The sequence below is a fragment of the Halichoeres trimaculatus genome, unplaced genomic scaffold (assembly GCF_033239565.1).
Source record: "Halichoeres trimaculatus isolate MK-OKI-2021-1 unplaced genomic scaffold, fHalTri1.1 fHalTri1_scaffold_23, whole genome shotgun sequence".
NCBI classification, from domain to species: Eukaryota; Metazoa; Chordata; class Actinopteri; order Labriformes; family Labridae; genus Halichoeres; species Halichoeres trimaculatus.
Window position 1 is genome coordinate 12674028 of NW_027437201.1, and position 22143 is coordinate 12696170.

Genomic DNA, 22143 nt, shown 5'->3' on the forward strand with positions numbered 1-22143 from the left:
TGGAGATCACGTGTGTCTTGTAATTTCTTCTTCCTCTATTATCGAAAGTAGATGAAAACAGGACGCGCGCGCGCCATCTGGTGTTTGTAGGTATTCTGGACGAAGCGACTGCCAAAATAACGTAAAACAAACAAAAAACAACATACCTTTTATGTTCTTTTCAGGAAGTCATACATTTTGACCACTGACTTAAATCTTCATCACGAATCTCCAAAGAATTCTTTGCGTCACCCGCCGGTTTGTCAGACTTTATATGGGAAATGTAGTTCTCGACCGTCATTGGTCCAAACCACGGCGCGCGGAACACAATGAAGGCGTGACACCTTCTGTCAACAACCAGTGTGGGTAGAACTTTTCCTTTTCTACCTCAAAATTTAACTTTAACCGTACCTTACCGAAACAGTAGTGTTACCAACGTGTGTAGCGTGAAAACATCTCAGTTACCTATTCGTTCCCGGGACCATGAACGGACGGTGCACTGTTGAGAATTGGGCAGAGTTTGGCTCTTCGGGAACATCATGCTGTCAAAGGCTCCTTTTTGTTACAAGCACAGTTGTGTCTTTCGGCACTGGGAGCAATGAGGTGTATTTATTCTGCACTGAAAGGAGGAAACTCACAGTAAGTACCCTCTGCGTTCTATAGTCAAATTTAAACTCTTAAGGATTTGTTGACAATTCCTGAGTTTCTGAGCCACTGTTGTGTTTTTAGGGTGTTCTACAGTTTCCTGGTCCTGTGAGTGACTTGGTTGGAAGTCATGACAATAAGTTCCTCTTTGTAGCCTGTCAAAGTGGAGTTTATTGTGTCTGTGTGCAGTCCGTCCTGTCTAGGTATGAACTTAATTTTCCTGCTTTACTATTTGTTGTTGAATCTGTTGGTCTAAGTCTTATGAGCACCTTTTAACCTGTGGGCTCTTTTCCCCCTTCAGAGCTTCAGATGATGCCTCTTCATCTCCAGCAGAGATACAAATCTCCTCTGAGCTTCTTGTTGTCCCAGAAGAAGGAATATTATCCCTGTTCTTTGAAGGGTCCATACTTCTAACTCTTTCCCAGAGAGATGTATCTTGGGTATTGACTTTATACAGATCTTTAAAACAATCAAAACCCAGCAACTTTGAGATGCTTGGCTCCTTCAGTCTCCCAGTGATCCCTGGTGTTACACACAATGACTCTGAGAGGAAGACAGGAACGAGAAGGAGGCCAGTGCTGATGTGTGTGCGTTCTAGTGATACTACACACTTGTCTTCCTCTTCCTCAACCAACAGTGTCTCCCTTGAGCATGTCCTCTTCAAACTTTTATTCGGTATAGATGCTGCTCTTGCCAAATCCCCTGTCATCCTCTGTGGCCTACCAGACGGGCGCTTGTGTTTCCTCCCTCTATATCCCTCAGGAACAGGACTCAGAGTCCTGCACAGCCTGGAGCAGCCAGTCATATTTATGGGAGCAGCTTCTGTGGAGGAAAGAACAGGACATGCCCAGTGTTTGGTGGCAGTGGGTGAAGAAGGGCGAGTGGTGCTGATGGGAGTGAACAAAGGGGGAGCAGAAGGAGGAGGATACACAGCTGGTTTTACAGAAGGGTGTGTGCCAGGGCCCGTGGTGTGTGGCTGTGTGGAGGAAAACTGTCTTTACTACAGCACTGTGTCAGACTTGTTGGCCCTGGATCTGTCTGAGAGGTTACGTGGGATACAAAAGGAGGAGAAAGCTTCCAGTATGAAAGTCGCTGTTTTCCAAAACATCACAAGTTTGAATGTATGTAGAGTTGTCGCTTTGGCTGATCCTACAAGAAACACTGCAGGTGAGCAAACCCAGGATAAACATAGAGGCAGTACATTAAAAATTCATCACCTTTCATTTGTTTTGACATTAAGAAACAATTTGAAAGTGTTTTGTTAATAGAGTCTTTCTTCACTGTGTTTAATGTTTTTGTTTACCAGGTGAATCTCAGCTCCTGGCTTTGTCTGAGAGAGGGACGCTCCAGAGGATTATCCTCCCTGTGAGGAAGCAGGACGCAACATCGTCCAGTGAGCCCTCCACACACTCAGGCCGCAGCGTCAGGGAGCTGCTGTCTGCAATTGGAGACGTTTGTGAAAGGTATACTGGAAGATATACGTATCTCTTTCCCCCCCAAAAATAAGAAACATAGTTCAGCATTATGAAAAGAAAAAAAATCAAATGAATACTGATGTGTTTGTGCATCAGTTTCTTCTAAGTATGATCCTGCAGTTTGATGCTGTTTACTTACATTTACACAGCACTTGTATTTTGTTATGTTGTCACTCCTCATCCAAAATAGTAAAAGTGCTGCTTTTTCCCCCATTAAGATACTATCAGCTGCATTTATCTCCCATTTTTATCATTCTCCTTTTTCATCATTCTCTTTTTTTATGATGTGAGTAAAATGAGATTCAAGCCTAATACAAAGCTGACAGCTAGATGGGGCGTTGCTTTTTATTCAAATGATGTGGATGCGCTGCTTTCATGTGTTAGTCCAAATGTGCACATGCTGTGTATGAATGCATAAGATGTGTACATGGAGGTCTTTTCACTCTAGTTTCTTAGCTCAGTACTGACAATGTCAGCAACAATCAGATTATTTGAGGTGGCTCTATAGGCAAAAGCGGATGACTGCATTTTTTTTTAGCTGTACAGCATTTAATAAGACATTTTCTGTGCACAATTTATGTATTATACTCTGTGAAAGTTTTAAATTTGGAATCATAGCTGAATTCCTTAAAAGATATGATTTTTACATTTTTTCCCCCTATCAGATCGCCTTAATATGTCACAGAACACAGAAGACATGTCTCTTTTGTTTATATGTATTCATGTATGTATTTCCTTGTTTTCCCCTCAGAGCATCAGTGCTGAAATCCACCATCAAATCCAAAAACCAGATCCTGATGCACCTGAACCAGGTGCTCAACATCAGTTACCTGCTTACAGCCTGCAAAAACAATAACCAGCATCTTCCCATCCAGGAGAAACCAATCAGATGCCATGCCATGACCAGCTGGAGCAGACTGCTTCAAAAAGACTCCCTGAACCTGATATGTGTGTTGGAAAATCCAGGTCCTTATGTTTTGGAGCGCGGCTGGACTCTGAGCATCACGGTTTCTACTCTGTCTTATCCACCCAGCACAGGAGGGGGAAGATCCTCCTCAAACTTCTCATTTCCTTTCCAGGGCCTTCATCCGGGAGAGTCATTAGAAGTGTCTCTGCCTCTTTCAGCTGCAGCGGACACATCCTTCCCCATGACGGTCAGCTGCTCAATCGTCTTCTCTCTCCTGAGTCTGCTAGGAGAGGAGGCTGGGAAGCTTCCTGATCCACAGAGTAGCTGCATCAGCTTGTCCCTGAACACGCTGACAGTGGATTGGCTGCACACCCTGCAGGTGGACTGTCCCAAAGCAACCAGAGCTACAGCTCAATCTGACAGCACAGCAGGAACTATCCTGACGTTCATAAACTCACATCAGCGCAGGTTGAGAGGAAAAGGTGAGGGAGGAGAGGGTGCTCTGAAGTCAGAGTCGGAGAAGTATTCAGCAGCTGTTCGGGTGTCATCTGAGTTACTGAAGGAGACACTGGTGTCCAAAACCTCAGCTGAAGACACTCATCAAAACGTGAGCCTCTCGCTGCTTGACTGGTTGCTTTCTGAGCCTCATGGAGGAGTGAAGAGGGAGCAACATGGAGACAGAACTCCAGCCGGCAGCTCAGCGATCCACGCTCGAGGTCCTAATGGTCATTCAGTTAAACTGACTACGAAAGAGGTAAATCTGATGTTACAGCGACTGACTTCAAAATTTAGATTTTCAGTACCTTTATTGCATCTTAAATTATCTCAAAACGCACTCCCACTGTAGTTAACCACACAAGACAAACTTAGAGAGTTTTATTAAAACTCACAAAAACCATGCTCACTACTGCCTTAAAGGGGATCTATTTTGTGGAAGTATTCACAGAAGCAACACAGAAGCTAGGCCAGTAGCTGCTTTAGACGGTGTAAATTTATGTGCATAATTTGGCTTGCTTTGGTGACAGAGTTTGTATTTTAACTAATATTTATGTGATAACATAAGCGTTTGCTCTCCAGGTAAACGTGAAGGAGGACAGCATTAGGAAAGAGGATTCTCTGAATACAGTAGAAGTTCAAATTGAGAGCTCCTCTCTGGCCACAGTATGTGGACTTCACCATGCTGTGCTGTGCCGGGTACAGGTACGAACACTTCAGAGCACCCATCTATGGTTCATCTTTCGAAAAACTCCCCAAACAAAAACTACCCTCTATGAGACTTACCTGTTCTATTGTCACGCGTGTTAAGTCTGACTCTTTAGACTGTAGAAGAGAGACCACTGTTGCTACTGCTTAAGCAGCACATCTTTTAGCTATCACAAACTTGCACTCAGCAGGCTGGTTTTCTTTGTCCTTAGAGGCTCATACATGGTATTGCTTTTTATTAAGTAATCTGAGAATGATGATCTTTCTTCCAGACTCTGGTGCAGAGGGCTTCTGGTAGAGCTGTGTCCAAAAAGAGCATCGAGACTTTAGCTCTGAGAGAGACACTGCAGAGAGCTGAGGTGAAAACGTGTTTACATGTTCATACTGTGCCTATAAGAGCTGTAGATAACACTGTTTAATACCTGACCACCTGTTTTTATCTTCATTTTCACTTGGATCTTTCAGAAAGCATTTGATACAGCTTGGCAAGCAACCCTTGCCACATTTTCAAAATAAAGTTAAATGATTTTGAGTTTTGTTTTATCAGAAGGTGCTCATTGCAAAAACTTAATCTCACATTTCTCTTTACGTAATTCCTTCTTTTTCACCTCTCCCTCACATTTCAGAGCCTGTTGCAGCACATCCAGCAGAGTCGGATCTCAGAGGAGTTTAGTGCAGAAGTGTCCGGAGGGCACTCGACCCGATCTCTACTCCGCGTATACCGAGACCTTCGAGAAAATCCTCTCTTCATTATCTAAGCCTGCATTAAACCCACCTACACAGCTGCCCTGGCCCTGCTCTGGAAACAAACTGTTCATAATATGAATGACAATTATAAAAGTGCTTCACTGTTTAGATTTCATGTCCATCAGAAAGAGACTTAAGTAGTAGAGGCACTATTATCTTCAAATTGCACTCTAATTAATAAAACCTGAGGAGAGCTAATTTTTCTGAACTCATCCATTTTGTTATTGTGCTTGGTAGAAATCTCTGAAATGGAACAATCAGCGTCTTTATTCACCTTTACCTCAAGTTCATAGCACTGAGCGGGGGCCAGCTGAAGTGCTCAGGTGGAGGAAGAGTATGAGCAATTATGGTCTGAATGAAAGCGCCCTGAGGTTCAGGTGGGCAAAGGTTGTGTGGTTCATGGTCCTCCATGTGTGTCAGATTCGCACACAGACTGTACCAGATGTTCTGTACAGGAAACGTTACAAAAGACACATCATAATCTATTTATAGACATGTATGACACATAACGGAGAACCATGTTATTTAATTAGATGATGTAGGAGTTGTAACAAGTACAGACACACTGTCCCTTAAAGTCTTTGGTCTGGACTGTACAGACATGAGGGAGACCAGCAGACTTCTTGTTTGCAGTCTGAAATGGATCACTGAGCTGTAATTGAAGCGTTTTGCTCTCTCTTTCATTGAGAGGTTGTTAGCGGTATTGTAACCAGGCTAGAGATGACTGAACCTGCAAGTTAGAGCAGCTCATGGACAAAATACTCTTTAAGGGTGTGAGTGGATGTAATGGGGTGCTTATAACAGTGAAGGTGGTTTGTAAGGTATATGAAAAGTCATAGCAAATTAAATTAACTTCCTCTCACTCTGAACTGGTCTAACAGTGCAGGACTGGTCAGGAAAACTGGGACAATCGATGACCAACAGACGTCATTCACACCTTCACCACAGCAAAAGATTCTTTAGTCACGGATATGACTCTTCAAGCTGTGAGCTGTGGGACCTACTGGTGTCCTCGCACCTTAAGCGGCAACATGAGCTGACATGCAGACTCTGACATAACCGCCCTCTTTATGCGAGATTGATCCTGTTTTCTGTTGCAAAGAAAAGTTTGACAATGAGAGGAAGTCCTTAAAGAAAGATGCAACTTAACTCCTGAAACCTCTGCAGTATCTCAACAGGTGCTGACTGGAGGGCGCTTCCTGTGCTCCTGCTGTGAACATCTGCTGAGTCTCCTCATGGGAGAGGCTGAGAGGCTCCATTCATAGCGTCAACGACTTTATCGAAGGTAAGAGGCCATGAAAGGGTTGGTAGACTTTGTCACAAATCACAAGGGACACTGCGTAATATACTCTGAATATGAATACATCCTTCAGCTAATCCTCATTGAGCCTGTGCATATGGGAATGAGCACATTGCAATTATGTGATTCAGTCTGATGCACAGTATTTTTTTGGTCCTTGTCTATCGTTTTGAAAATGTCTTTATTTGTTTTAATATTGTTGTGCTCCAGCAGTATTTTATCATACTCATTTCTTCAAGTCAAAAACATTCAGTAGTGGATCCATGCTCTTTTGCCCAGAGTGGCAAACAGCATGGACAGAGCAGGGTTTTATCCACTTATCACATCGACTTAACTTCTAATACAAAAGAATTCAAACATTGTTTTATTTTTCCTTTTTTTCAACTTCATAAGGTGACTTAACAGCAGGGAATCATTTCAAACTGTCTTAAGTCACCATTTAAAACACCAACAAAAAAACAAATGCTTGATATTTAAAGGACACTAGCATTGCAGCTAACAAAAATGTAGTCTCTGTGATATCACTCGTTTCTTTCTGATCCAGTCGTCCGTTGTCTGTAGGTGCCATATTTAGAAAAACTGACTCAACCTGTCTTTGTTGGAGTCAGGATGAGATAAAGATGTGGGCTTTAGACGTCTTGGCTGACAGCTACCTGGTGCCTACCTGTCCATCAAGCCAGCCATTCTCTAATATGGGCAAAACCAAGAGGCAACATCTGGTTTAGAAAAATGAAGCCTATGCAGATGTGCTTAAAGTTGCAGTTTGTTGTTTGTCCTCTTGGGGCCAACTACAGAAAAACCACATACACACCAAACCAAAAAAACTGCCTTTTTGTATTAAATAACATATTTAAAGCCTGGTTCAAAAACAGCTCAGGCGCAGATTTGTTTCTAACTTAGTGGTTTAAAGACATCGAAACCACAACTTTGTCCAATTAGAGGCACGGGTCACATGACTGAGAAGTCTGGTATCCTATAGCTGTTTGTAATGATGCTCAAAATCTGCCTCTCAAGCCAGCATTTTCAACATGGCCCCTGCCAATGATTGGCTTCATTACTCTGTACAGGAAGAGACAGTTGACATCTGCAAACATATCTTCATATTGTACAGTCTGTGGGCAAAACTTGTAAGTTTATTAACTTTAAATATAATGAGTGGTGGAAAAGTTTGACTCTGTGATGTGTGCCAATACAGAAATGAGCAATTTCAACCCTGATTTTTGCTTTTTTTTATTTTTATGTTTGAGGTTTCGCCGTTTCTGGAGCAAGCCTCAAGAGGATGCTTGATGAACTGCAAATTTTAACACTTCGCAGGCTTCACACTTTAAAGCTGCTCTGTTTAAACACAAAACAATTAGTGGTCCTAAATGTATATACTGCCTCTGAGGAGACAACCAATCATAGCTCAGGATTTCAGGGTGGCCAATGGCTACGTCCTTGTGACATGTTCGGTTAAAGACGTGTATTTCTCCAGCATGTTGTAGCTAAACCATTTACTTTTCTTTTGTCTTTCTTGATGAACTGATCTTGAAGAGAACACAAAAAAGTTTCCAAAAGAATGCAAAAAGAAAAAAAAAATCTCTTTTGTTCAAAGTTCTTCTTCAGATGAAGTGTTTGACCAGACAATGAGGTCCAAATCTTCATCATGGGGTGCTCTTGTATCAGCTTGCTTTTTATTTTCTTTTTATGATTTGGCTTTTTACTCTGTTGCTCTTTTAATCCAGCTTGAGGACTTGCTGGCAATTTGATGTGCATTATAAACAGAGTGTAATTTTGTTTTGAACAAAGAAAACTACACTGAATCTGTACAGGTACTACTGCTTCCTTCCAGAGTCCAGAGACATGATTGTTTAGTCAATTAAACTCAAGAATAACTTTAAATTGCCTGAAAGCATCATTGAGTCAGATTGGTTGCCCTCCAGGAGCCCTGAATGGAAAAGCAAAATACGTAATGGATGTATAATTGAATTCTGAAAACATTTTAAAAATTGCCTGTCCTCTTCACTTTCAGCTTTGATTCACTCACTTTTTCCCAGGTGATCCAAAGAAGAAAGGAGGAAATGAACCTGTTAGTCTGGTATGACACACAGAATGTAAAAACTACTCTAAGAGGAGCTTTGCTTTGATTCCTTTTAATCCTGGTTGAAATGTAGCATTACTAAAACAAAATGTGTAGAAAAAATGACAGAGATTCAGATGAAAAATGTTGCAATGATCTTTTAACTTCTCCTAACATTAGTTTTAATGCAGTTTTTTTTTTACCTTTTTACAGACACCAAGTGATTCAGTCTGCTAATCACATCAACACATAACACTGCTACCAACCTGACGTCCTCCACCAGGTAACATCACTTTTAAATGTCTAAGGTGTCACCTTCATAAGCTGACCTCCTCATTTAGATGAGTGTCAAAGTAAAGACACACCTGTGGTAACACTTGTTGCCTCGTAAACAATAGCATAATACTTGAAACGCTCTAAAGTAAAAAGCAGCATAAACTTTCACGTGTCCATAAAGAAGAGGGTTCCTTCTATGTAGCTTCAAACAGATATAAAACCATGCAGCAAAGTCTCACCGAGAAAACACTGTAAGGAAAAACAAACAGACTTGGTTTCATTCACACAGGTTCATTCACAAGTTTTGTCTCGGCTGATTAAGTATCTGCTCCTCATAACACACTTTCTCTCTTTGCATGTGTCCAAGTTTTTGATGCAGCTTTTTGAGACTCTAGGGATCAAAATGTTACACCCTTTCTCTTTAAAATGTCACAGAGTCATGCTGCAGAGCAACAACACCAGCCTTTGATTGCTGATTTCAGAGGCCTCGAGTGTCTCAGGTTAGGACTCATATTGGGTCATGTTCAATATTCCCACAGAGCTGAGCTGTTCGGGCAGAGTCCGTCTCCCTTCAGCGTGCCTCCCTGATCTCCTCGCAGGTATTTTCCATTCTTGGTGCGGATGGCGAGGCGACCGTGCTCCAGCAGCTCTAAGGAGAAGTCCTCAGGAACCTCACCATCTGAACACACCAGCCCGGATGTGTTCACGTACCAGAACCGACCGTCCACACCTGTGAGATTCAAAGAGTGAGTACACAAACAAACACAGACAGTGGAGGGATCTGAATGTAAAGTTTCAGAGATCATTGAAACATTTTCTGAGAGCCAACGAAAGAAAGCTCCAGGCTTAAATCAGTCATGTGTGTGAGGAAACATGCTGACCTTTGATATGGTAGACCCCATTACTGTACTGCAGATTGAAAATGTCATAGACTGATCGGCTGGCGTCCAGCGCATTGGAGTTCTTGTGGTGGCAAATGAACCCGTTCTCTCCTCTGAGGATCAACATGGGTCTGTTGATGAGCTTCAAAGTGAGCTGTTCATCCGCTCCTGATGAGAGGTGACAGACAGAACATGAGGACGTCAGATTTGACTGAGGAGAAACATTAGTAAAGTGAGAGGAAGAAGGGCTGTTAATGTTTTTCACCTATTGAGTCACTGACGGCGAGCAGCTGGCCGTTCTTCTTGGTGCAGACGTATTTTCCATTGTTGGCTTTTATTGCCACCTTGTGGCCGAGCCACTCCACTGCAAACATGGTGTTTGCTGACCTGCAGGTGGAACAAAAGAGGCAAAATGATTCTTAATTTGGCTTTAAATGCTCTTGGAAATAGCTTTATTGATACTGAGTGGTAGTGCATAAAGATATGTCTAAGACAACCAAATCCCACAGTCAATAAATCGTTCTTTTCACTGTGTTTGTGAACCTATGCATGACAGCATCCCCCTTGCTAATTTGATTCATTTTTACTTTAGCTCAGAAATTTTTGGAGGCTCTGAAGCGACATGGGGGAAAATTTTCATGATATTTAAAATACTTTTGCGAGATCAAGCCAAAGTTTTCTTGCCAGGAGAATTTCTAATTTCGGTCACAAACACTAGGGAAATATTTACACACTCAGCTTGATTTCAACAAAGTAAGAACGGCACCATTTATGTGTTGTTTAATGACTGCATTAACTGAATGCGCACAGTAAATGTAAGTTCATTTACTCTACATGACTTATCAGAGCTTTACCCACACTTCAGAGGCCGTACTCTGGATGCCTCCATGTGCCACCAGAGCCCAGTAGTTCCCCTGGCTGGTTCTAAACGTGCACTTCCTGGTTTCTTTGTCAATCTCCATCTGAAACGTCTCCATGTCTGTCTCGTCATCCTGATTGGCTGCAAGGCTCACTCCTGAGTGGGGTAAAGGAAGCATAACCTGTCAGTGCTTGAGACTCTCAACACTCCTTAAGGTCTCTTTTTTAGTTTCTTACTTGCATTGCAGTGGGGTATAATGTGCACAGCATGATAGATTACAGCTGTACAAGTTGTAACAAGTTTGTTGAGTCAAGCAGATTTGAAAACAAATAAAGTTGACCAAAGTACTGCACATCCAAAGGGACGACAAAATGAATACAGCTTGAATAAGAGGCCATCAAATGCGAGAGGTCTTTTTTTGTCACTTTCCTCTTTGTTTCTGCTTCTTTCTCTGCCTACTCTCCTGTCCTCTCTGAATAAAGCTGGTTAGTTGACCTCAGAGATCTAATTGGAGAGGGTAATAAATGAAATCAGTCTTAAGACAGACAGGTAGTCCAGCAGGTGCAGAGAGGCTCACTGTTTTTAATCCCCTGTTGCAGATGTAGAGCAACATTTTGCACACTGTGAAGAAGCAACTGACAACATTATGGTGTTTTCTTTTATATGCAACCTGTAAAGCAGAAATAGTGCATGTTGTGATACATTCAAGTACTGTGGGAAGTTTGACTATTAGCCCAAATGGTTAACTGTGTATTTATTTCCCTAGTGTTTAATGATTAGGGTGCTCAACCCTGTTTGAAGAGGCTTGTTGAGGCCAAGTGTTGATCTTTGTTAATTTATGCCTCTATAAGTTAAGTTGGAAATGGGAAGAACTGTCAGCAATGGACGCCAGGGCTTATGCAGTTATGCGTAAATCTCACTTCCTTCATGGTTGTAATACTTTTTTGCTCTTTGTCATGTTTCCTGGTTGCACCTGTAGATAGATATGCACTGATGGGTGCTTCATTAAAGTACCTCGGTCAGTCTCATACTTGATCATAAACCCTTTGGTAGAACTGTACCACATACCCTTTGGTATTCACTCACTCTGAAAAAGGTAATTTCTATGATCCACACAATACCTGAAATAGTTTTTGGGGCAGTTTACTGCAAAACCCTTAAAACTGATCATCATACTGTACCATCATCATAAATACTGACACAAAAGAAAACGACTGTTGTCATCATCCAGAGACAGATTGCACGGAGCTTAATCCCAATTAAGAACCATCCTCGGATATCCCCGAAACATTTTCTTTATCCTCTGACAACCCAAATCTCTGCACCCCAACCCCACCTCTCTTTTTTAGTGACCCCCCCATGTCCACCTCCCCCTCCCTCAGCCCCCAGCCTCCCACCATCATTCCACCTCCGGCCCTGCCTATCTGCCCTCCTCACAGCAGGGCTCTGATATAATCAGCTTCCAAACGCTGCCCGTCCAATCCTTCAATCCCCTCAATAAAAGAATAAAGGAGGAACAGGAAGAGAGCTGTGGACTTTACGGTCCACACTTAGCAGGATGTTCGGATAATTACTCACTACATTCAACCCTCAAGCTAATGGAGCCGATAATGATCAGATGTATAGAAAACATAGGAAAAAATGAAAATGCACAAACCAGCCACCCTGTTAAAAACATTTAAAATGATCCAAAGCACATTCAAGAAAACTCTGTTTGACAACTGTGCCTTCAGGAGGCGTAATCCATGTTTGTACTATAGTACGCACTGTCATACTTAATGCCCACTAAGCTCTTTACAGTCTGGAAACTATAAAACCAAAATGCATCATCACATTAATCGTAACATTATGAAGCTCAGCTTTGCAGTTTCCATTTGCACAGCTGTGTTTCACCACTTGGACCATTCTTTCTCACCTCTGCTGAGGTAGCCTGAACCTTGTACCCCTCTGACCCTGGCTTTGTTACTAATGAGATGTTAAAAAATGCCACTCAAAACAAGGAGTCTTTTGTCAAATGACAGGCTTGAGATGTTTAAGCTCTACCTTTAAGGCTGTTTTCAGCATACAGAAGGCACAAAACAAACCCAGAAAGGTACAGTTCCATCGGTGCCATTTCATAACCATGAAAACGGAAAATAAATGAATAAATAAAAAACTCTTTATCAGTTCTGCTTTGAGGAAACCCTTTATTTCATGTTAAAACAGAAGCCATGAGTAGTGTTTGCTGACCGTGAGGCTAAAAGACTCTGAGCTAGTGATGCAACGTGCAGTTAGTGCAGTAAGGACTGGCTCTATGGGTTTGGGAATTCCAATAACTAAAACACACATTTAACTCGCTGACAACCCGGCAGTGATCCATCAAATTGACTTGAGACCCCACCATAACAGCCTCTTCACTACAAAACCCCAAATCTAAGCAAGTGTTCGTCATATTTTTAGAACAAAATGGGTTTTTAGGCTTAATATGAGCCACATTTACATCTTTGCAAGTCATTTAAAGACAAAAAGGATGTCTGAATTGCTTGAGAATAGGGAATAAATCAGCCAGTGGGATAAGAAAGAATCACTTTTTTGGTTTCTTGTATCAAGACATTTTTCCAATTTCAAGAAACTTGTCAACCACATTTTCTTTTCCCCATTGCTAGATTTTTTTTTACTTTAAGTAAGGCAGGTTCTTTGACTTGTCAGTTGAAAGTGGCTCACAAGGCATATTTCTGTGTCCGTTTGAATATGTCTGGTTTTGGCGTGGTCAAAGTTTATTGACTCTCCAACAGAGCTGTCAATAATGGCACAATACCTTTATTTAGCACTTGCATAAAATAGCCGAATCACACCAAACTTATCAGAAAAAGGAACATTTCAGCATAATTTAGTGTAAGAGCTTCCCTTTTCGGTAGCTGTTTTATTGTTCATATATTTATGCTGTCTACAACAGCTGGACTCTTGGTTTTCTTGAATTTATCCAGCAGTAATTTGTTTGCACTAATTCCACTTTCCAAAAGCCATTGTGCTGATTCAGCTTCAAGTTAAATGATATAAAGATAGTGCAGAAGTGACAGAATTTAGCTCACATACCTCACTGATTTGAGCAATTTTTGGCCTTTACCCACTTGATTTTATATACCAGTTGTTTGTCTCTGGCCCTATCTCAGAACACAGTGCGTTTTAAATTCTGTTAGCGCCTTCTGCCTTAATTTGATATCTGACTGTAGATACAGAGGAGAGGAGTAGAAAGAGGATGACACGCAACAAAGATGTCATGGTTTCTGAGCTGCCACGACACTTTAATCACATCTCATTCACACCTGATACGCTAGCGACCATGAGGTCTTACTCTTGGTTAAATTATCATTGATCCTGAGTTTATTCCAGGCATACATTTCTGCCCCTCCACTCTGCAACTACGCCTGGGGGCCCATCACTTTCATTCCCTCTCATCCCGACTCAATGTCATGCTTTGTCTACCTATTCCATGTGTCCATTTCACACTAATTCAACCCAGAAATGATCCAGCGACAGGGCTCAGCTGGGACCTCATAGCCGCTGTCTGATAGATGAGAGGAGGGAAGAGGGAAGGAAGGAAGGATGGATGGAGAGAGGAAAGGTGAGAAAAGAGAGAAGAAAAGATTAGACACGCTGAAATCCAAACCAGCAATCTGAGGATATCAACGGCTGCATTGATGACCATCTTTGACACAGCAGCTGGTGAAGCAAATAAGATGATGTCATCAGCGTAGGAAAACACAGGTAGAGTTCCCAGCGCCACAATTTGGATCAGACCCCAGATCCAGCTCCACTTTCTTTGGTGTCCTACCTGCTGCTGGCAAGTGGAGCAGACCTAACTAATCCATCAGCGATAGATGGCCCTGACATGTATTATTAATGGTAAGCTGAGTCCTGTATCCCCCTATTCCTTAGTTTCCTCTTTCTGCTGATCCTTTATCCTTCATCACTGCAATGTTTATAGTGCAATCATTTTTTATTCCTTAGTGGTATAAAAACATTGAGTGTGTCTACAGCTCCACAGAGTGAAGCCAAATTTTTAGAACTGACTGCAGCACATTCACTCAGATCATACTGGTTTGTGTGCTAATGTGTTCTTTAGCTTTTAGCTAAGCATTCATTAGATATGTGAAGTGAGAAAGAGGGTCTGTGAATGACAGCTCTGTTGACAAATGTGGACTCCCAGAGTGCTCCCTACTCAATTGGCAGAGTGGAGGAAACATGATGGTCCTAAAACACCAGTCCAATACGTTAGTGCTCATGAAAGTGGTGTTTTGGCTTCTTTGTTTTGCAATGAGAGTAATAGCCACACCCCCAGGTGCCCCAAATTGACTTAGATTCAATATTGGGCGCTTGACTCCCATTTTCTCAAATTTCGCAGCCCAGATTTACCCATTCACTTTTACAGTGCTGAGTTTCACAGTTTTTCAAAGAACTGATATTAGATTGGATGGATATATCCAACCTTGTACCCTTGGTAGTCAGCCTGGAGCTAGACCAATTAGTACACCATCTGGTGAAGTTTGGGTCATAACTCCCCCAAATCGACACAAAGAACGACAAACAGAGTGGGAGGAGTCACCCCAACTATCCGGGAGACCTTCTGGGACATTTAGAAATGAAGGCCCCCAAATTGAAGAAAAGTGCCTTATCTACCCGTCACGCTAAGATCCAGGAACAAGACAGAATGCAACATCCCAGTCCTGTCAGCTGAACCTCTGTAACACTTCTTTATACGTGTTCATGCTCAAAGTCAAAACAGTCAACCCTTTTTTTCAACCAACTCAATTAAAGGTGCAGTGTGTAGAAATGGGAAAATTATATGGCTCTAGTTGTAGTCAGAAACACCGCCTTTGATATTAATGCACATTGATGAAGCATCATTGAGCTTAGAGGGAGAGCGGCTCTGTGATGCACAAGAATGATCCTCAAGTTTTTACAACAAAAACATCACTTATTACAAATTCTTTTTGCACATCAGCAACCGCTCTTCTTTTCTGCTTCCGACCTGTACGCACACTCCTAGTACAAAAACACATTTGTTTCTATTTTGCTTGTTCTTGTGGTGCAAAGTTGGAGGCCAAATGCTAAAGTTGCTAATTACTCCACACTCAGCCTTTTAAGTGTTGGGACTTGCTTAGCAAACATGACCCCTCAGCACTAAAAAGAGCAAAGACAAAGTGCGAACTTATGAGAACAGACAGGTGACATTAGGAGGATGAAGAGCCCACCTGTTTCCTCACACAGCTATTGTCCTGAACTCCTTTGGGAGCTGTGTCCTCCCTGCTCTGCTTTCTATTTCTTCTCCTTCTTTTATCATTGTCAAACCTAGAGGCAGAAACTAGTGAAGTTCAACACCAAAGTTCTTCAGAGGTTTGAGCATGCAGGGATTTTACATTCTTTGCTTTGATCTACTTTAAGTACAAATATACAAGTCATGCTTTTGTATTGATTCTGATTGTTGTAAAGTCATCCCATCTTTTTTACATTTTTGGAGCCAAGTTGTCTCATTGTAGGCTTTGCTGTTCATTCTTTGGTGTTTGCCATATTTCTAATAAGTAATTTTGAGTCACACCAAAATTGGTTGATAGATAAAACTCATCTTGCGCTGAAATTCGACCACCCTGCATTGTCATATGTAGCTAAACACAGCAGCACCTCAGCACTGACTGATGTCTTGGGGTTAGCAGGTTAGATTAGCCAGTTAGAGCGAGACTCGAGGGGCAGAAGCCTTGGCCCCAGGTGAGATCCAGCTTGGGTTTCTGAAAGCAGACTCCCCCCTTTGCCTTCCAGGAACAGGGGCCAACTTCATCAATAATTCAAAACACCACCTCACCGCTCGCCGCGGCAGGACGGTGTGGTTTTGTGTGCAAGCAAGTGTGGCGGAGGAAGATAAAGCTTTTGTTAGTGTAGATCATGTGTGGAATAGAAAGAGAGATGAAGTCAAAAAAATGAACTGAAATAGAAAAAATTGAGGTTTTCCCACTGAAAACCAGGAACAATGAGCAACAGGGAGAGATTCAGTTTCAGTACCCAGAGCTGGAGTAACTCAACCCTGCAGACAAGAATCTGCAGCCTGCAGATGGATGTCATGGCCAAGGATGCAGACAAGCACTGATGGTGTATGCTAATCCACCCCAAATCCAGTTTCAAATCAGACCAACAAACCATCAGCAACTGAACATGTAGATCCGTCTACTTGTAGCTAACTTCTGCTTTAATGAAACATAATCTTCCTCTTGTTTATATATAAACTCATCAGATAGATGTAACTTTTTCATTCAGAAGAAAAACTTTGAATCTAGTTTGGATAAGGTGTAATATATCCACATAGTAGTCTAGTTTTAAGGCTGTATGCTGATCAAATAACGCTCTCCAGCAGCTGTGTCAAATGCATAATACAGTAACAACACATCTTCCTGCAGCATATGGCTTACAAGCAGCTGTTTCAGCAAGCAGCTTTGGGAACAAGTGTAGAGTGTTAACACCATTTCCCAGCAACCCCAGGAGGAAAGTTTGGATAAGCAGCAGACTCATGTTATAGGAAATGAAGCTAGTGTGAAAGAGTTAAAACTGCAGTTCCTCAAGTGTCCTCAACGAACTGTCTATAAAAAGCAAGGAGACCCAATTAGGTTCCATGTAAGAATTCCCATTTTGGAAAAAAACAACAACATTTTTTTGTAATGTAAGCGCCTGATTTTTGAATTCTAATGCATCATTTAACTGTTTTGTGATTTTTATTCTCTGCCACTTTTTAAAACTTCTTTCAGCTCCAATGCACTGGTTCCACTTTTGAGTGAGCACAGTTTCAAACAATTCCAACAAAAATGTTTATGGCATGGCTCAAAGACAGTTATGGATATCTACCCCGATTATTACTTTACACATAGTTTTGTGGGTTTTGATTTTTTGTTATGATGCATGTTTGGGTTTCTATGAAGGTTAAGTTTTAAAGTTATAATAGGTGTCACTGGGCACAATATAGCTGATTGTCAGGTAGCTAGAAGCATGCATCAGCTCCGCACCTTTGCCTGTCAGGATGCTGTTCAAAAGTTAGGCTGAGCTTAGATTTTCAAAATGATGACCAAATGTGTTAAGTGTGTTAAAAATGTCTCTCTTTAATTTGTTGCTTTTCCATAACATAATCATTTTTAGCTCATCATTCATGAACTCATAGCGTTTCTTTGTTCTCCTGTTTCTGTTCCCAGCATAAGTGCACAGTTAATCTGTTATTGCACCAAAGCTCTCGCTAATGTACGACTTAATACCAAGAGTGGACTGACCTAAATCAATTGCAACCCTAAAACGAATGACGTATTCGTCTCACTTCTCCCAGATGGGGCTGATAGTCTCCTATATCAGCATCGTCTATCTTGTTTTCCTGGAAAGATGCTGCAGTCCCATGTGATATTGATGCACGTTGATGAGCAGACTACATTACCCATAATTACCATTCATCTCTTATCAGTTGTCAATCACTGGAGAGTAGCCTATTACTTGAACTTTGCTTACTCAGCATATCCTGGAGTTAGAGTACTTCCTGTGGATGTCAGCTCAGTTTTCTGGGGGTGTATCAGAGAACAGTTTGCTCAGTATGAGGGCTTGTAGAAGTTACTGTAGTAGTACTGGTGTTTGTCAGCTCTCTGCTCTATTATGTATGGCTGTAGGTCAGTGTGTGTCAGTGAAAGGATCATGTGACCACTCTCAGTGGCATGGAAGGTCAGTCCTAAGGACCATCTAATCAGAAAGGATTAGAGAACCAGTGAATTTGCAAGTTGGTACTAACACGGTTTAGGGTTAATGATGATATTACCAGTTGATGACAGGTCTGTTTACCTACCTTGTCTTATGGAGACATATCGCCCATTGGTTGCCATCAGAACCACCTGTGGATGACTCTCCTCTAAGTCAAAAAGTTCATCTTTGCCCGGCTTGGAACACCGACCAGACCGTAGGGTGCCTGTAGGCCCCATGGGAGACAAATACTTCCCCTCACAGTCTTTGAAAGCAAGCTTTCCACACTTCAGCTCGAGTGTGTACGCAGTGGCCCTCCCACTCTGCATCAACAGCTTCCCATCGTTACTGAGGAAGCGGCCATCACAGGTCTTAAGGCAGTACTTCCCGTCCATGTAGACAAGAGTCAGAAGCGCCGCCACACCCCAGGGAATGTTCACATCCACTGCGATCTCCCCATCCTCTGCTGAAAGGTGGGCGTAACGTCTGCGGGCCACCGATAGCAGGTTGGCCTGCGGATGTAACGCCAGGTGCATCCCCCATAGCTCTGCATTTGTGATTACCTGAGCAAAGCAGGACAGGTAGTCCCGAGAGCCGCCAAAGAAGCGGAGATGCTGCTCAGACTGGAGGGCCCAGCGGCCGTCCGACTGAGCAATGATGAGGAAGCGACAGTCTGAGTTGTGGCCATCGGCCTCGCAGGTGACTTTGCCGTCTTTGTCAGAGGCCAGGTAGCGTCCCAGATGGCTGCGCAAGTAGACCACCTGTGTGTCCTGAGAGTCCTGTTCCAGAGTCCACATCTGCTTCTTCTTTAGGCTTGGGGCTGAAGCATTCACCTGAAAGAAAGTGGGATGTTCAAACCAAGGCCATGAAGGCTTTTCATTTTTTCGGGGGGTTTATATATAAATATATAAATATATTTGGACAGCCACTGGGCCCTCCAGTCTTTTTTTAGCTAAGCAGTTTTAAGTCTGTTCTACATCTGGTTTAAACAAAATGTAGGTTTCTTGGGGAAGTGTGGGTTTTATTTCTCATGAACAGGCAACAGTGTCAGCCAAAACTAGAAAACATTGCATATTCACCTGAACAGACTGTTTACAAAATATGAGACAGCTCAAGCACCAAACTGCTTTAGGGACTCACCAACCTGTCAGTGTAAAACACTTGAATCTGACTGGCCAATAGTGATTAGTTCTTGGCATTAAAAAGTTACACAACAGGCAACCTGGTCAGTAATGGCAAAACCATTTGTTGGCGGCTTTAGGGTTGGTGTTCAGAAGTGGTAAACATTTCTGACATTGTGCTTTGTTTCTTCTTCAGGCTGGTCTAAAGAGTCCAGAAATAATGGCAGTTGCCAAGCACTGATAAAAGAATAGCTCTGAGGAGCTTCTGGGCCCCAACCATTTCAGAGAAAGAGAGCAAATGAAGCGGGGTATCCTGTCCTGCAATCCGGGCTAGAGTAGTAAAAGTGGTAACAGATTTTAAACATCACTATCCCTGAGGAGCCACTTTGGGGCAAAATCTTTTTGGGGTTGGCGCTGTTGTTTGTGTTTGTGTGTCTCTCTTGTACTTCTGCAAGATCACAGCTTGATGTATCAGTCACACACCAAAAATACACTGCTGCATAGCACAAAACACTGAGCCTAGGAAACATGTTTTAACAGGTGTAAACATGAGCTACTACAAAGCTCCGTTCAAACTAGATGTCGTGTCTATACCTTGAAGCTGAAGTTCTCAGCAGTGAGGTAGCGTCCCTCATGGTTAATAAGACCAAACTGTAGCTTCAAGGGATGATTCCCATTGGCCGGCATCTTCACCTGTGGATTCATGGATGTGGAGTATGAGAACAGGAGTTGTATGAGTAAGGAATGTTGGGGAAAAGAGTTATGTTTTTGTACGAGGTGAGGAATAAAGGAGGATATGAAGTCATGGAGTATGATGAAATGAGAAAGTTGCACACACAGGAAATCAATTCATTAAGGTACAGCATATAAAGCACTCTCCAAACCACAAACTCCATCTCCCGCCCATGGCTTCATTTCACGTTTTTCCAGCTACAGGCTCCTAATTTACTTACTGTGGTTTTGTGGCTTCCCCTCTGCAGTTTCTGCGGCTCTAATTCCAGCTCCCAGATTTAAGAGGCTTCTTTCACCAAGCGTCCTCTTGTAATTCTGTCTGTCTACCCTTCTTCTTCTCTTGCTGTTGATCGGGGTCTCCCTGACTCCCCTCCACCTCCTCTCAACCTAATCAGGTTAGAAGCAGCAAAGACTTGAGTCAGCCTTGATCTCTCTTTAGTCTGCGTCCCCCTCTCTTTCTCTGCAGACTAATTTTCCTCTCTCTCCCTGCTTTTCCGCTCCCTGTTGCTCCCTCTTCCAGGCTCCCTCCTGGTTTTGCTTGACTTTTTATTCACCCTGAAGGCTCAATCACCTGGTTCCCCCTGACTAAACCTCCCCTGGGGTTTTATTTTGTGGCCCCTCCTTTGGATCACATCCAGTTCCCTGACCTCTCTTCTTTACCTTCCTTGAAGTCCGGGGCTCCTCGTTTGTCAGACAAAAGTTTGATCAGTGGAGAAGAACATCCTCAGCAGTCCTGCAAATTTTATGGTGGCGCACTGACGGACTCCTTCACTCTTTCCCCAAACATAAGCCGTCCGTCAAAACCGAACACGGTAACAAAGAGTGCAGCTCGCCTCTGTAATCTTAAGCCTCTCCCTGTCGCTTTTGCCTCCCATCCTCTCCTTCTCTCTCTCTGCCTTTCTCTAACCTGCCATGAGTATAATCCTGCCTTTCTCTGCCTCTGCGCTTTATTCTGAGCCCTGCACTTCTGTGACACATAAAGACAGGTAAGTAGAAACAATGTGCGCACACACACAGCACCGGGTAACCAGAGCACCCCCCATGCCTTTGGGGTAGTTGCCTGAGTGCAGCTCCACTTACTTGCCTTTGCTGGGGCTATAGTTACACACCTTCTCTGATTGCAAGCTCTCTGGGTCAGTCCTAATGGGAAACGTGTCCGAGAGGCCGAAGGAGATGCACTTCACATCTGAATTTAAGGGACAATGAAGGGGAACAAGATGACGGGTGATGTAAAGGCAATAATGACAAGCTTATCAACATATGGTGTTTATGAATGGATGTGTGTGTGCAGCAAGTCAGCCTGCATGTGTGTGTGTTTCTGTGTGTGTGAGTAATCATCATGCCAATCAGCCTATTATAAGTCGTCTTTGCAGAGTAAACAGACGTGTCTCCTCCTGAATCCATCTAATCCTCAACCCAATCATCCCAACCTGGCTAATCTATCAGCTCTCCCCCTCCCCAATCCTCCAACACACACACAAAAACACAAGTGCACAACCACACACACACACACAAGCTCCCCCTTCTCTTTGTCAATGACTATAAACATACACATACACTCACCAACCCACAGCAATGTGCATATCATCACTGCACACACACACACACACACACACACACACACACACACACACACACACACACAGAGGTCACAGGAGGGTCCCAGGGTTCATCGTTAAACACACCCACCCAAAGATTTACTCCCCCTGACCCAGACTTGAACTGCAGCACTTTTACGCAAACGGGATAAACAATGCATGTCTTGCACACACACACACACACACACACACACACACACACACACACACACACACACACACACACACACACACACACACACACACACGCACACACACACAGAGTTACTGAAGCACATGAAGGCTGCAGTGTATTGAGTGTGTGAACAGTAAACAGACTGACATCCCCCCCTTTCGTGAGATGCTGATTGGAGATCAGCTTCTCTGTTTGAAGTCTGAAAGTCTGATGCATTAAAGCTAGATTAGAGGATGAACAAACAGCAGTGATTTTGGTCGTTTTATCCCTCAAGTGTGTAACTTTAATAACAAAAACAAAAGGATGAAGTAAACCAAAAGTTTTCTTCTCAAAATGATTTCTTTCATCCCCACAATATTTAAAGAAGAACACTATATGTGCTTTAGAAGCTGCCAGGACTTAGACTGGGATCAGATGTAATTCGTATGTGTGGATGTAATCATTGCTGT

General features: G+C 42.7%; 2 protein-coding genes across 2 annotated transcripts; one reads left to right on the forward strand and one right to left on the reverse strand.

Annotated features, from left to right (window-relative positions):
• Nucleotides 1–58: 58 nt before the first annotated feature.
• Nucleotides 59–5346, forward strand: faap100 (FA core complex associated protein 100). The gene is made up of 8 exons (XM_074662526.1): nucleotides 59–618; nucleotides 709–827; nucleotides 926–1791; nucleotides 1931–2087; nucleotides 2851–3760; nucleotides 4084–4206; nucleotides 4482–4568; nucleotides 4836–5346. Exons 1-8 carry the CDS (start codon nucleotides 463–465, stop codon nucleotides 4965–4967), a joined length of 2550 nt encoding a protein of 849 aa, XP_074518627.1. The 5' UTR covers nucleotides 59–462; the 3' UTR covers nucleotides 4968–5346.
• Nucleotides 5347–8578: 3232 nt separating this feature from the next.
• On the reverse strand, nucleotides 8579–19930 carry fscn2b (fascin actin-bundling protein 2b, retinal). The gene is made up of 6 exons (XM_074663605.1): nucleotides 19784–19930; nucleotides 18175–18901; nucleotides 10331–10487; nucleotides 9738–9859; nucleotides 9473–9640; nucleotides 8579–9321 (listed from the first exon to the last, which is right to left on the reverse strand). Exons 1-6 carry the CDS (start codon nucleotides 19892–19894, stop codon nucleotides 9116–9118), a joined length of 1491 nt encoding a protein of 496 aa, XP_074519706.1. The 5' UTR covers nucleotides 19895–19930; the 3' UTR covers nucleotides 8579–9115.
• Between the last annotated feature and the right edge of the window lie 2213 nt (nucleotides 19931–22143).

Coding starts and splice junctions, on each gene's coding strand:
- faap100 (XM_074662526.1), top strand. CDS start 463: ATGAACGGACGGTGCACTGTTGAGAATTGGGCAGAGTTTGGCTCTTCG. Junction 828..925: donor GTGCAGTCCGTCCTGTCTAG/GTATGAACTTAA, acceptor TTCCCCCTTCAG/AGCTTCAGATGATGCCTCTT. Junction 1,792..1,930: donor TCCTACAAGAAACACTGCAG/GTGAGCAAACCC, acceptor TTTGTTTACCAG/GTGAATCTCAGCTCCTGGCT.
- fscn2b (XM_074663605.1), bottom strand. CDS start 19,894: ATGAATCCACAGGTGAAGATGCCGGCCAATGGGAATCATCCCTTGAAG. Junction 18,902..19,783: donor CTGAGAACTTCAGCTTCAAG/GTATAGACACGA, acceptor ACTTTCTTTCAG/GTGAATGCTTCAGCCCCAAG. Junction 9,860..10,330: donor CAGAGTACGGCCTCTGAAGT/GTGGGTAAAGCT, acceptor TTCCACCTGCAG/GTCAGCAAACACCATGTTTG.